At 42.3% G+C, this 13858-nt stretch overlaps 1 protein-coding gene and 1 non-coding gene across 2 annotated transcripts; one reads left to right on the forward strand and one right to left on the reverse strand.

The window, feature by feature from the left end:
• The first annotated feature begins 3530 nt into the window (after positions 1-3530).
• Positions 3531-3602, forward strand: trnaw-cca. Its single transcript has one exon. It is a non-coding gene; the product is annotated as a tRNA-Trp (tRNA).
• A 2210-nt stretch (positions 3603-5812) lies between these two features.
• Positions 5813-13231, reverse strand: fhdc3 (FH2 domain containing 3). The gene is made up of 12 exons (XM_035178796.2): positions 13109-13231; positions 11619-12149; positions 11167-11228; positions 9617-9719; positions 9248-9333; positions 8860-8960; positions 8706-8776; positions 8474-8581; positions 8322-8392; positions 8121-8238; positions 7868-8032; positions 5813-7048 (listed from the first exon to the last, which is right to left on the reverse strand). The coding sequence occupies exons 2-12, from the start codon at positions 12090-12092 to the stop codon at positions 6023-6025; spliced, it is 2385 nt and encodes a 794-aa protein (XP_035034687.2). The 5' UTR covers positions 12093-12149; positions 13109-13231; the 3' UTR covers positions 5813-6022.
• Positions 13232-13858: the final 627 nt, after the last annotated feature.

Genomic DNA, 13858 nt, shown 5'->3' on the forward strand with positions numbered 1-13858 from the left:
TCACTCGCCCTTACTTATCTTGTCCCTCTCTTTTTTTTAGCGTGCGTGTGTGTGTGTGTAAGGAGAATGAGAAAACCTCAAACTGTCAAACGGAAAACTGATGATGCTTCATCTGAGAGAGAGAGAGAGAGAGAGAGAGAGAGAGAGAGAGAGAGAGAGAGAGAGAGAGAGAGAGAGGTGGTAAACAGATAAACTGCCTCCTCACAAACACAGTGCAGGTGCAGGGAAGTGATGGATGGAGAGAGTGACAAGATTTGGAGCTCAGCTTTTAAACGGGGGGGGGGTGTTGATGGAGAGGTGAAGAAAGAAGAGAGAAAGTGAAAAGTGCGGAGACAGAGGATGGGTTTGAAAAAGTAAATGGGTGTTCAGGGACTCCGGGTTCAAGTTCTTCCCAAGGATAAATGTTGTCTTGTTGAGGAGCTGTGGAGTTTATATGTGTGTGTGTGTGTGTGTGTGTGTGTGTGTGTGTGTGTGTGTGTGTGTGTGTGTGTGTGTGTGTGTGTGTGTGTGTGTGTGTGTACGTGCACGGACATCCGAGGTGCGAGTCCTCCTCTCAAGCAGCTACGTAGCACTTGTGTGCATGCGCATGGGGGTGGGGACCAAACCGTCTTCCCAGGATTTTGCTGCGGGAGCACCATGTTGTCATGGAGACTGCATCCAGTGCAGCAGAACACGCAGATGGCTGCTCTCTCTCTCTCTCTCTCTCTCTCTCTCTCTCTCTCTCCTCCCCCCTCTCTCTCTGAGTCCAGTTGGCTTCTCTTTCCTGACCTGCAAATCACAACAGCTCGTCTCCGTGCAGGTTTAGAGAAGCCTGCAGGTGTAGACAGGATGTTTGACTCAGCAGACAAACTGTTATATTCTGCGTTTATTCACCTATTCATTCCCTGTGGTTTCACGAAACTGCATGAAAATACTGCAAGAAAACCTCTCAACAAATATCATCTTAACATCTCAAACATTCTATATGTAACACCGCAAATGTGTCATTGCATATCCAATATACTGAGGGGATATTTCCCAATTAGACATTTTCTTTCATACCTAATGAGGTTAACAGCTGGTGAAGAAAAGGTGATGTAAACACACGGCTGGTTACTTTACAGGTGATCCTGCTGAGCAGCATTTTCACAAAGCACACGCCACATTTTCAGATTATGCCAGAATGGTTTAAATATCAATCTGCAGAGAATTTGAAATTTCCATCCATCCGTCCATTATCTATACCCCTTCTCCTCCTGGGCCAATCACAGCTCACACTGGGCGAGAAGCGTGTTACACCAGCGTATCACAGGTCTGAAATACAGTGAATAACCTGACCTGTTTGGGAGGACGCTGCAGACAAGGGAGAACATTCAAACTCCACAGAAAGACCCCAACCAAACCGGGATTCGAACCCAGAGCATTCCTGCTGTGAGGTGACCCTGTACCACCGTGCCAACTGAATTTGACATTTGCTCAAGAATAGATAATCGGTTACAGTCAAATCAATTCTTTGAAAAATTCTATGATTTGAGAGTTTGCCGTATGTCTTTGCACTCAATTTACTATGAGGCAGGGAATTTTAAATTAAGGAAACAGTTGCTTCCTGCACGAAAAAAGGTCTAATGCACTTTGATATGGATACAAATTGTCATATTGAGTTTATGTTATAATGTTGTGGTTTGTCTGTTACAAAGAAATAGGTTGATTTTCTGATCTGAAAGGAAGTAGTATTAAAATATCAAGTATGCATATGGACAGTATGAGTATTGTCCTTATATAACTATAGACCCCCCCCCTTAATGATCATAAACAATAACATTACTTCTGTTCTTTAATAGAACAGTAAAAAATACCACTGCTGAACTACAGATATATTTACTCTTATGTCCCAAAATACCCACTTAAAAATCTGTCATTAGCTGTATAACTTCTGATGGTGGATTGTAGATGGATGTTAAAACTGGGCTAAACCCTTGTGAGTGTGGTCAGATGAGTGTTAGCTGTGGGAGAGAAGACGTCTGAGAATCCCACAGTGACGGAGCTTTGGTTGCTGCAACACTGGAGTGTGTGGGGGAGGTTGTACTCATTGTATTATTATTGTGACGTCTTTCTCAAGTTGTCCAGTAACAAAACAAATGCACACAGACAGACACACAAGCCTTTACAATCTCAAACCACTGACTTAAGCAAATCAATCACAAAGAAGAAAACTACAACAAGAAGTCTGACCCCTGAAATCTGTGACTTTCTATCTAAGAGAGACAGAAATCCTACTGTGATCCTCACTGACACATCAGGAAGAAAATCTGCAAATTATCTTTAAGAGAAATATATTTTATGTGATATATTTATATAAAAAAACTGGTTGTATACAGGCATCATTCCCATCATGTTCACCTATCCGGCCGATCAATGTGCAGCATCTCATCAGTGCAGACAGAGAACAGCATGCATCCTAATCAGATCAGCTGCAGCCAGAGCAGGAGGGACCACATCATCAGTGCTGAGCGAACAACTTCATATCAAGGTGACTGATGATTATAAGGTTTGTGTTTTACATTGATGGCAACAGAGTGACTGTGATTGTGAGAGAAATAAATAATAAGCTGCGTTTGGACATCAGGAACATGGAGGAACTCTGCGTTTCTACCACAGGGTCAATTCAGAGGGAATTGGAATTTGAAGAAACTGTTTCTGTTATAGAAAGAACTCAGTTTCATCTTGGTGCCATCATCGTTTTATATAAAATCAATCAACAAAACGAGAGGAAAGAAACAACAGACTTTTGCATGTGTGGTTTGCACTTACCCATCCATGTTGCTGCGAACAGGTTGGTCAATTATGGAAGAGGTGATTATCCAGATGTTCCACTTCTTTCCTAAACAGAAACAGCTGGAAATAACAAGACACATCCGTCAAAGCTAAATCAGCCGAATTACGAACTAATTCAACACATTCATTCATAGCATGTGCAGGAAATAGGCTCCAGACCTTTTTTCATATTACCACAGATTCATTTACATGGAACCATGGACATGATCCACTGCAACATGCATTTATCCTAAAGTTACATTGTTTTATTGCAAAGTGAATGACTCATTACTTAAAACTTTCAGAGGATCAGCTCTTTTATTGTTGAGGATCCTCTCGGTTCATCAATTTGGCAACGAGTCTCTGTGGAACTGCTCCATCTAGTGAGTGAAGAGGACAGAAACACCCGCAGCATTTGCTTGGAGGGAACTGCAGAGGAACATAGACTTTAAAACCCGGGCAGATGAAATGCAGAGAGCAGCGCTGTGGTTTCAGCTTCTACTCTTCTTTTATCTGGAGATTCAGAGACGCGTCTTACGTTTACGCTTTACGCGAGGTTCAGCCGTGCGTAAAAGCCAAAATCAGGTAACAGCCGTGAGAAACACTCTGGGTTAGTGTCGTGCGTCAAAGCTGACGATGGACACGACAGTCACATATGACACAAACCACAGAGTGACGGAAAATACAGTTTTCCCACAATGGAATAATGTGCTGTTCCGTTTTATTTAGAATAACAGGACCTCGTGGCGCAACGGTAGCGCGTCTGACTCCAGATCAGAAGGTTGCGTGTTCAAATCACGTCGGGGTCATTTCTTTCGTCACTAGGACTAAATATCAACAACGAATAACGATATGTTCTTATTTCCGCGGTAAACCCGTTTATTTAAAGCATACTCAACGAAAATAGATGTTGTTAAACTGATATATAAAATTATTTATGTAATGTAATATTTATTATAGTTTTTTCCATGAGTATCAATTCCTTCAACACATGTAAGGAAACCGTTCTAAAGAAAAGATCCTGAAAGTCACTATGATGATTATTATTTAAATGCATCACTTTGGACAGTTATATATTATTCTTGAGATATTAAATCACTATTTTGAGGCAGTTACATCATTCAAGAGTTATTTTAAGATACTGAATTGTTATTTTGAGGTTTCTTATTTTAATGACAGAAATGGGCGTCCATAGCCAGGAGTGTACACATGACTCAAGTTTAAATGTTGGCTGAAAAACCTCAAATATGATTTAAGATGCATTTCTGGAAACAGCTCAGTGATTATGACGGGATTCTTCACGGTTTTCCTCTCCAAGCTCCGATCTGATTACAACACTTGTAAACAGTCTCCTACCCGTCGCTGCTACAGTGGATTAAGTTTACAGCAAAGACAAACTGGCACAGCTGCCAGAAAGTGTGATCTTACTAAAGAGCAGAGAATTCTCATTTCAGCAGCACTGAGTTTGCTGCAGTTCATGCTTTTAATCTTCGAAATTAAAAGCACATGTGAAAACAGATTAAAACATGTAAATACTGCTGATTACTCCTCTGAGCAATGCTTTTACTTGTGGCTAATCTGTATCCATGCATGCAATCTTCACTCACGCTCAATATAAATCTACCTTTTTGGTCCAGCTCCCAGTTCCCCACATTAAAACATGTCCATGGTTGTCACTGTGCAGGGTTTAACCATGTCCCCTCTGTATTTTGCAGTCACTGGTTTCCTCCTCTCTCCTCCCACATGCTCCTCTCTGCTCCCTCACAATACAACTTGCAAGTCTCCCTCCCTCTCTCACTCAGTCCAAGTTTCTCTCCCACCTCCTTTCTCTCCTCTATTCATGCCTGTTTCTCATCTTTCACTGGGACACACACACACACACACACACACACACACACACACACACACACACACACACACACACACACACACACACACACACACACACACACACACACACACACACACACACACACACACACACACACACACACACACACACACACACACACACAGATAGCCCTGGTGAGAGTGCAGCTTGGCAAGGACAGCGGGTCACCTCCAACTCCTCAGGAGCTGACTCACATGGGATGATCCTCAGCGGCACGGAACAGAACACAACAATGGCCCCGATTGTGCTCCGCAGCGCTCGTTTTACATCACACAGTTAAAGCACCACACTGTTATCTCTGGCTGTGTACAAGGCCTCGCTTTGAGCAGCCATGGAGCAGAGCCTGACTGTTTAAAGCCAAGAGAAAATGTTTAATTATCTTTGTCACACAGACAAACAAGTTCTTAAAAAGCTGCCCATATATTTTCCTGTATTCTCTCTTTTCATTATGCCCCCTGATGCGAAATGCCAGGCGACTGCAAATGTCCCCATTGAGCAGACAGCAGTGGGAGGGAGGGGTGTGGGAGCACAAGAGAAGAGCCGGACAGGAGCCGGCATTCAGCGCTTTGCAGCAGAGTATTGTTTCACTGCGAGGGCTCAAATGAAACGGCTTGGAAACAAGAGTCTGTTGCCCAAGTAACACAAGTGAATCTTTCTTTCTGTCCAGAATCTTTAGGGAAACCGCTGAGGCGAGACACCAGGGTGGCACTGCAGTGGGGGGGCAGATCATAATGAAGACTAAAGGCTGGGTTCATCAACAACAATGCATCTTATTTGAATTAAGTTTTCCTGTCAATTCTGATCACACAATTAGCTACGAGTCAGACGTTTGTATTATACCTGCAATCCTATAATGGATCCATTTGTCTTTGTCCCAAAATACAAGTGTTAAATGTTTAACTTTTCTGCTACCTGAACAAGTGTCCTCCAGTCAGAGTGACAGACAGAATAAATAAGAGATGAAGTGAAAGGCAAGTAGTGGAAACTGAGCAGCCGTCACTAAGCTTGACATGAGCACCGGTCCGACTCCCGAGGACTTTATGACACAAGTGGGTTTTCCACCTGAAAAGCAGCAGATAACACTGAAAAGTCACGTTATGGTAAATGCATATACCATAAACAAGTGGATTACAAAGGTTGAAAGTACCTTTATTGCACACGAAAAGAGAAGACAGGAATAGATTACAATTTTTGACCGTTGCCCGACTTCCAAAAATCACAACCCCTTCACAGTTTGAAGCAAGTGCTCGCTTGCCTTCCACCGAAGGTTAAAACCATGACACTGACAAAAATAACATGTAAAAAAAATTTAAAAAATGTTGGTTTCTGTCACTAAGTTCAATTTCTGGATTCTGTGAAGTTCTGATCTTCGATGTCTCCATGCTTACTCCGGCCTCCGATGCGTCTGAAGAAGGATATGAACCCAGAGCTGCTGCTCATTGGCCCCTCGACGTTATTCCTCCCCTTGCCGCGATGCAGTGGAAACACTCCTGAAATTTCGTCCCCTATAGTTTCTGTCCTTGACCCAGAGGAGTATGACCTCTGGAACAAGTCCCCCAGCCGGAAGCGAGCCAGTGGAGACTGCCTGGTTTCATCCATGGAAGCAGACCTGTGGATCGGACCCTGTGACATGGCTCTCTGATGGGGGCACTCGGGCACGGACGCAGAGCCCCCACATGGAGATGTCCGCCTGACACCACTGGGAGGATGATTGCCCTCGTGACTCTCCCAGACTCCATCATCGTCCTCCCCATGCGTCAGGGACAGTCTTTGTGGGCGTACTTGTCTGTTCTGGTTTGGGATGTTTCTTTGGGAACAAGTCAAAGGGCTGAGGATAGTCCACGGCGAGCCCAAGTTCCCATTGTTGGCGAAGAAGAAGTCTCTGGTTCTGGGGCGAGGGGTACTCGGAGTAGCTGGAGTGTCTGAGCGAGGAGGAGTGCCTGAAACTCTGTCCCCGTCGAGGCTGCTCCTGCTGTTTTGGTAGCGAAGCACCTTCCGAGTAATCTCACGCATCTTCTCAGCTTCCTCTTTGTCTTCCAGCTCTGTTACTTCCTCGTTCTCCTTCTGCAGTTTGGCTTGTTTCTTCTCAGGCCTCTCTTGTCTAGTACAGGGTAAAGCATCAGATTTTCCAGGCTGAGGACTGTGGCCGGAGGGGGATCCTACGATCGGTGACAGCATGTTCCTCCTACATCTGGCTAATCCCTCCGGGACGGTGGACAGGAAGCTGTGCAAGGCCGACTCCAGGCCGGATTCCTGATTCCGCTCAGGTGCTGGACACGACACTGTGGAGCATCGCTTGGCTGAGTTTCGCATGCTCTCTCTCCGCTTGCGCTTCTGCTCGGCCTCCTCTCGTTCTCGGTTCTCCTGCAGGTACAGAGAGAACATGTATGTAACACAGTGCAGTTCACTGACACACGGCACCAGTAGAGTCGGGCCTAACCAACCAGTGGTGTTCACTAGCTGATTAAATATCCCACTGTAGAACTTAGAGGACGCCACCAATTGCTGCTGTACAATTTCCTGCCAGTAGGTGGCTGCAGTATACTTTAAGTGTGATTTTCCATCTTATGTCACATTAACTATAAAATGTTTTTATTTGAAGTCATTTCTTTGCCGTGATGCATTTTTAGCTGCATTTCTTTTGTAAAAGATACATCAAATTATTATTATTATTTTCATGCTACAACCAATGTGATAGAAGTTTTATTCTCTGAACGTCAGAAACAGAATTACAAACATTAACAACTCCTGAGTCAAAGTCACAAGTCACAAGATGCATGATGCCGTCATGGGATGCAAGATTATGATCAGTTATTTGTAACTTGTTTGTTTAAAGACTAAATCATTTGTTTACAAAATGTTATGTCACCATTTTTATAGCAACTACTCAGACGGTGGTGCAGGACAAATACTCCTGAAGCATTTATTAGATATATGTACACATTGTACAGCAGATTTTTTAAATATGTAATGAAACGGACAACGTTTCTATGTTGTACTACCGGGATACTGTTTTACCTCACTGCCCAACCCGAGGGCTCAGGATGACTGAGGTTGTTTAAAATAATTCAAACGCTCTTGTTGCTTTCAAGTCCCACTTAAAATAATAATCAATAGTACAATTCTTCCCTGTGATGTGGTTTATTCCATTTAAGCATCACTCCTAATTCTTCCCCTTCTCACCTGTACTGCCGTATCGAACCGTTTGCAGAACGAGTGAAAGATGGAGCAGCACTCCTCCAGTTTGAAGGTCGCTGGGTCTTCACAGAAATACTCAGCGACAGCGTTGCTCAGAGAAATGAGCTCTTGGATGGAGGAGTCCACCTCGTCCAGCTTCACATTAGCCCTCTTAGAATATAAAACATAGAAAAGGGTATAAAGAGGTGTGAAGAAGAACTATTCACACAGTTTGTGCTTTTTAAAGACACATTTTTACCGTGAAAAACGTCTCCATCTGCTGCACGAGGCCGGGCTGTCTGCTGCTGTACAGTTTCACCTCCTTGATCTTCTTCACCTCTCTCTCGAAGTCTGTGATCACCTCGTCTTTACAAATTCTGTGGGTTCAACAGATAGTCACACATTCACATGGCGTCGTCCGAACAACTCAAAATCAGCACGTTACACCCGACTTATTCACCTCGACGCCAACCCGATGTGTTCAATTTGGCTGAGAAATGTCAGCAACTCGGCATCGATGTCCTCTGCTTGCTGCGGGTGAAAGACACGTTACATAGCCTTTTTTAATACTTTCTCCAGTGAGCATCTGTCCGTCCCAGGACTCGTCCTCACCTTGGCAACATAGTGCATGAGGTTCATGCCCGGCTTGTTGGCCTTGGTGTCTGCCAGCTTGAGCAGTGACGTCATCCTGAAGCCGATTGCATTGGCACTGTAACCACCCTGAACAAAAACATTTAATGGAATTGTCCGTTATCAGTAGAAGAAATGCTGAGTAAGAGCCCCCGAACAGACAAAAGGACAGATTAAATGCATTAAGACCAAAAAGGGAAAGAAAAATACCAACAGCGTTCATGTAATTCCCAGCTTTTAACACCAGCCGGATGACGGAGTGGAGGTCGTCACAGTCCAGCAGCTCTAGGAGGAGAGAGGGGAAAAGAACCTGAATATATAAAGATAAAATGTTGTTGCAGCTTTTGGTGGACCATGTTAAAAGTTACCATTCGCTGCTTTGGTCATGACAGCGACCGAGTTCTTCACCTCCTCCATGAGAGGAAAGAATTCCTCCCTCAGCACCATCATTTTCAGGAGCTCCTCGTAGCTGCAGGAGAGACACATCAACAAAACCGAACATTAGCTGCTGTCATTTCATCAGTTATATTCCTCACTATGAAGCGTGGAGAGATCTGGAACAGCAATAATAGCACAGGTGCAAGATAAGAGATGCACACAAAAAACTATTCTGCAAATAACGTTATTTGTTTCTTGCAGGGAACCAATAATGGTGACAGATGAAGAAAAGAAGAAATTATTATTAAATTAAACTTTGCACATTTTATTTGTCTTTAACTATCAAATATGTAATAAAAGTCTGAGTTATGAACGAACCCCAGGACTTTGACCAGCTGCACCATGAACTGATCGGCCACAGGTAGAACAGAGAGGTTCCCACTGAAGGACAGCAGCTGCTTCACCTGAGCATCGACAGGACAAGACACAGAAAACAGTATAAATAACTATGTGATCAAACTAGATAAGAGACCATGTGAAATAAAATAAAACACATTCTTCCAAAATAATCACAAACAGCTTCTTAATACTGTAATTGTTGTTAAATATGAAACTCAGGTCAATAGCTTTTATTTCTATCAAACTGACATCAATGTGATATCTTAATAAAACACAGAAAGCAGAAGTTATTTACTTTATCTGTATATAACCACAGTGGAAAGATGATAAGAGTCGACCGGTCGTTACCTCACTTTCCTCTGGCAGCAGCTTACACAGCTCTTTTAGTTTCCCTGATCCAAACCTGAGCCAGTTACCTTGACGGATGTCCTGCACCATTTCCGTCACTGGCCTGCAGCCGGGGGATAAAAAGCAGTGTCAAACGAGCGCCGCCAAAATCCCGCCATGAACGCCATAACTCATCAAACAACATCAGTCCTGCTAAGTCGTGATAGTTCCCAGGGTTTTTAATTGGTTTACATTTATTTAAAAACTGTGAAAATCTCATTTGAAAGACTCAAAAAGCTGCTGGAGACAAATGATCCGCCACAGAGAGAATCCTGCTGTGCCTTAGTTTTTAATTTGATGCTGCTGCTACAGACCACAAATTCATCAAGGTGGTGCATTCAAGTGCTGCTGGGAAACGAGAACAGTGAGGCCCCAATAGACTAGAGGGGGGGCTGCTGAACGTTTAGCAGTTACAAAGTCAAACCCAAAGTGTAACAACCACCAAACATTCAAATTACGTTTAATTTAGAAGCTCTAATTTACACTGCATAATCAAAATCCTATTTATTGATATTTATAATCTGTTTTATTGTTCTACTTTCTCTTTTAATGTGATTGTTTCGTCCTTGTAAAGCACAACAAGAGTAGCTTTATAAAGGTTTATGTATTTATTATTATATATATATGTTCCAATGATGAAATATGCCAAGTTTCAAATTTCAGTTTTGACTTGTTCACCAGCCTGTGGTGATCTACTCTGAACGTCTGTTGACATATTCAATCAACATGTCACACTTTACATATTAACTCTGGTGTTTTTCAGCGTCCTGCAAATGATTTTAAATAATTCTTCAAGTGCACGTTCCACAGAGAAGCCAACGCAATTTGAATTTAAGTGAACTGAGCAGCTGGTATTCAAAGTGACAGCCGAGTGAACTGATAGTGACATCATCTTGATAAGTTTGACACACAGAAACTGGCTCGTGACGTCGAAGAGGCAGTTCTCCAGTATCAATATTTGTATATTACAACAACCCGAAATAGGTATTTCAAACAAAAGACCTCGAACTTTACAAAGTCCTTTTACTGCCTCTCTCATACTTTTATAGTTTTAATGTTTGTTTAGTCACTAAACTAGAGTCCTGTCCAGCTGGGAAGAAAAGGGATTCATCAAAATGTTAAAACTTTTTAAACTGGTGAAAAGGTTTAAAAGTTTTTCCCAGGTGTTTTGTGGATTCTCTGGCTTCTTGCAGCTCAGTGTCAAGCACCAGGACAGAACTATGTTTTTCTTATCAGTAAAGTGTTATTAAAATGAGTCATAATTGTTCAGATAAATGTGTTCTTCCATCCACTGCTACTCAAACGACACCTAATTAACATTTGCATGTATTTGAATATGGTCCACTGAGATAAAGCGTGTGCCGGCTGGGTAATGACATCATGTGTGTTTTGGACTCTCTGATCAGTCTCTGGTCTGAGAGACTTTTTTCTGCACATGTTCCTCAGAGTCTTGTCTTCTTTCACTGAATGACTCTTCATTCTCGGTTTCATTCTCTCTTTTCTCTAGTTACCTCTTGAAATGTCTCAGAAAGATCCCGATGTTCATGCTCTTTTTGGAGTCCAGGATTGTGACCTGAGGAGAAAAGGGAGAACAATTATCAATACTTGTAATAAATAAAAGAAAATATTTCTCCTCTGTAATCTCTGGGTGGAGGGATATTTGTTTTTATTGCCTTTATTCTGTAAAGCACTTTGTGTGACATCGTTTGTATGAAAAGTGCAACACAAATAAAGTCTGATTGATTTATTGATACAAGTCGCATGTTGTTAGAGGAAGTAAAAACTCTACCAACACTGTTTTACTCCAGAAGTTCCTCACTGGTATAATCACAGGAGTGGAACTTATAAAAAATCACTTCCTTTTTGAGTGCGCATTACTTCCCTAGCATGAACATTTTATTTGAGTTTGACGTTCATGAAAACAGCAGCAGCTTGATGGAAACTCCAGTGTAACCCTCTTTACCTGAGGTTCCTGTGGAAAGAGCTCCTTCCCATCACACGTCTTCTGACCCACGAGCCTGGAATTTCTCAGCGATGCCCGTTTGTCCACGTGACTGAACAACTCCTCCATGCTCCGGATGTCCAGCACCAGGTCCCTCTTAGGCCGCTGCGACGTCCAGACGTTCAGTTTGCCCAGGACGCGCTGGCTGGGGATGGTGTCCCAGTTCAGCTTCTTCATGGATCTTCTCTGGACGTTACAGGAGCCAAAAGAAAGGGCAGTAAGAGGAGGAGGAGGAGGAGGAGGAGGAGGAAGAGGTGGTGGAGGTGGAGGAGGAGGAGGAGGTGGTGGTGCAGCGGTGACACACATGGTGGGAAGCAGGGGGCAAGATGCTTGGAGATCTGGATCTTCCTGAGCATCCGGTGACGAAGGAGGAGACGCGTCCTGAGAGGAACAGTTGGGAAGAGAGGCAGATTTTAAAATCAGCACTCCCTCCATTTGTATCTCCAATCCAAAGATGGTGGAGGGAAGTGTCCCTCCGTCGGCCGCTCAGATCTAAGGAGACACACAAGTATAAATGAAACATGAAACACTGAGAGCAAAGAAAGTCAACAGGAAATTCATAATCAAATGTAATGATTTCTAATTAGTTAGTTTTGGTTTTGTTTTCTGGATAAACAGACACCACCGACTTTACCTCAGCTTCTAAATATCAACATTACACATAACAAAAATATCATCACGGTCATATTTCTGCAACTTCTGCTTAACTGAGCTTATACAACCTGTTACATTTAAGAAAATATCTTACGTCTTTGTCAAAGGTCCAACAACTTAAATATTAAAACAAGACAAATTACATTTATCAGGTTGATAATTTGATTTGAGTTATGTTAAGTGACCTGTCAAATACCAGACCTCAGATCAGACAGTTTGACACCACATACACAGTAAGATATTGCATGTTTTATTTTACCTTCTACTTTTCCTCTATGAACTACACAACGGCAAAATATTACACATATAAAATCCCCTCCTTCAGGTATTTTTTTATGCATCACACGAAACTTCTTTGAGAAAATCCCACTTTTAAATACTTCCTCCCTCTCAGGAAAAGTTAAATGCTTCACATAAGCTGCATATATACTTCATATCACTGAGTAGAGTCTAATGATGAATTCGGCGTACGTGTCATCCAGCTAAGAACAGATAAACATCACATACACACACACACACACATCACGTGAAGCTGTGGACTTGAACTGTGATAAAACTGAAAAAAAGAGGATTGAATATTAAAGTTGATGAAGAGAATTGTTGAAATATGTCAAAGCCCTTTAAGACAAACACGGAATCATTGATTTGAGGTTTTTAAACAACAGATTCCCTGTCAGGTTCTGATCGAATCATTTTTAAAACATCTCCCTGACTCTAATAAATCATCTCACACAATAAACCGGTGCTGAGGCTTTTTTAAATGAACCCTGAACTGTCCCCGGATCCGTTTCACTCACCGTGTGTTTGAAGTGTTGTTAAAAAAATCCCCAATTTAATCCTCTCTCCGGTTTCACCTCGTGTTTGTGCAGCAGTGAGTCTGTCTCACAAACAGCCGTCAGTCACAGGTGCAGGGAGCGTCTCCACCAATCAAATCACGTCAGGCTCAGCGTGGGGGAACGCCCCTTTTTGGGGAGATACGATAGATAACCCACGAAAAAAACATTGGTGAGTTTAAAACCGGGTATAATGTTATATGAATAAATGTGAATACAAATGAAATGTGTATTTTTACTGCATCAGATGAAAAGAGTTGTCATACATTCAAATATGTACAAATTTAAAGGTATATGTCAGACATGGGGGGGAAGATTGATTTGTCATATTGAGAATAAAGTTGATGGTGAGACTTAATTTGAAGTGTTGAGAATAAGGTCAAACTAATTCAGAGGATTTTCACTTTACTTATAAGAAAAAGTAAAAATTCTATTAATTATATTGGTGATCAGTTTAAGGTCTTTGAGGAGATTTTGCTATAAACTGTGTCCGATGCTCTGACAACTCCTCTAACTGGAGTGGATGGACCAGAGGATTATATTTTATCCTCATTATTTTCAACATAAAAAATGTATTTATGCCCGACACTAATACTCCTCTGCAGATAAAGGACTGTGATCAAGAAAACGTCTTAAATGCCTGTGGATGACTGGTTTTGACTATATCCAGGTGCTGCTCTAGATAAAACAGGACAAAACAGTAAATACAGGCAG

Source organism: Hippoglossus stenolepis, chromosome 15, assembly GCF_022539355.2.
Source record: "Hippoglossus stenolepis isolate QCI-W04-F060 chromosome 15, HSTE1.2, whole genome shotgun sequence".
Lineage (NCBI taxonomy): Eukaryota > Metazoa > Chordata > Actinopteri > Pleuronectiformes > Pleuronectidae > Hippoglossus > Hippoglossus stenolepis.

What these genes read in the sequence shown, in the direction of transcription:
- fhdc3 (XM_035178796.2), bottom strand. Translation starts at nt 12,092, where the DNA reads ATGGAGGGAGTGCTGATTTTAAAATCTGCCTCTCTTCCCAACTGTTCC. An exon ending in TTTCTGAGACATTTCAAGAG is followed by an intron (nt 9,720 to 11,166) that starts GTAACTAGAGAA and finishes CCCCGGCTGCAG; the next exon opens with GCCAGTGACGGAAATGGTGC. An exon ending in CATGACCAAAGCAGCGAATG is followed by an intron (nt 8,777 to 8,859) that starts GTAACTTTTAAC and finishes CTCTCCTCCTAG; the next exon opens with AGCTGCTGGACTGTGACGAC.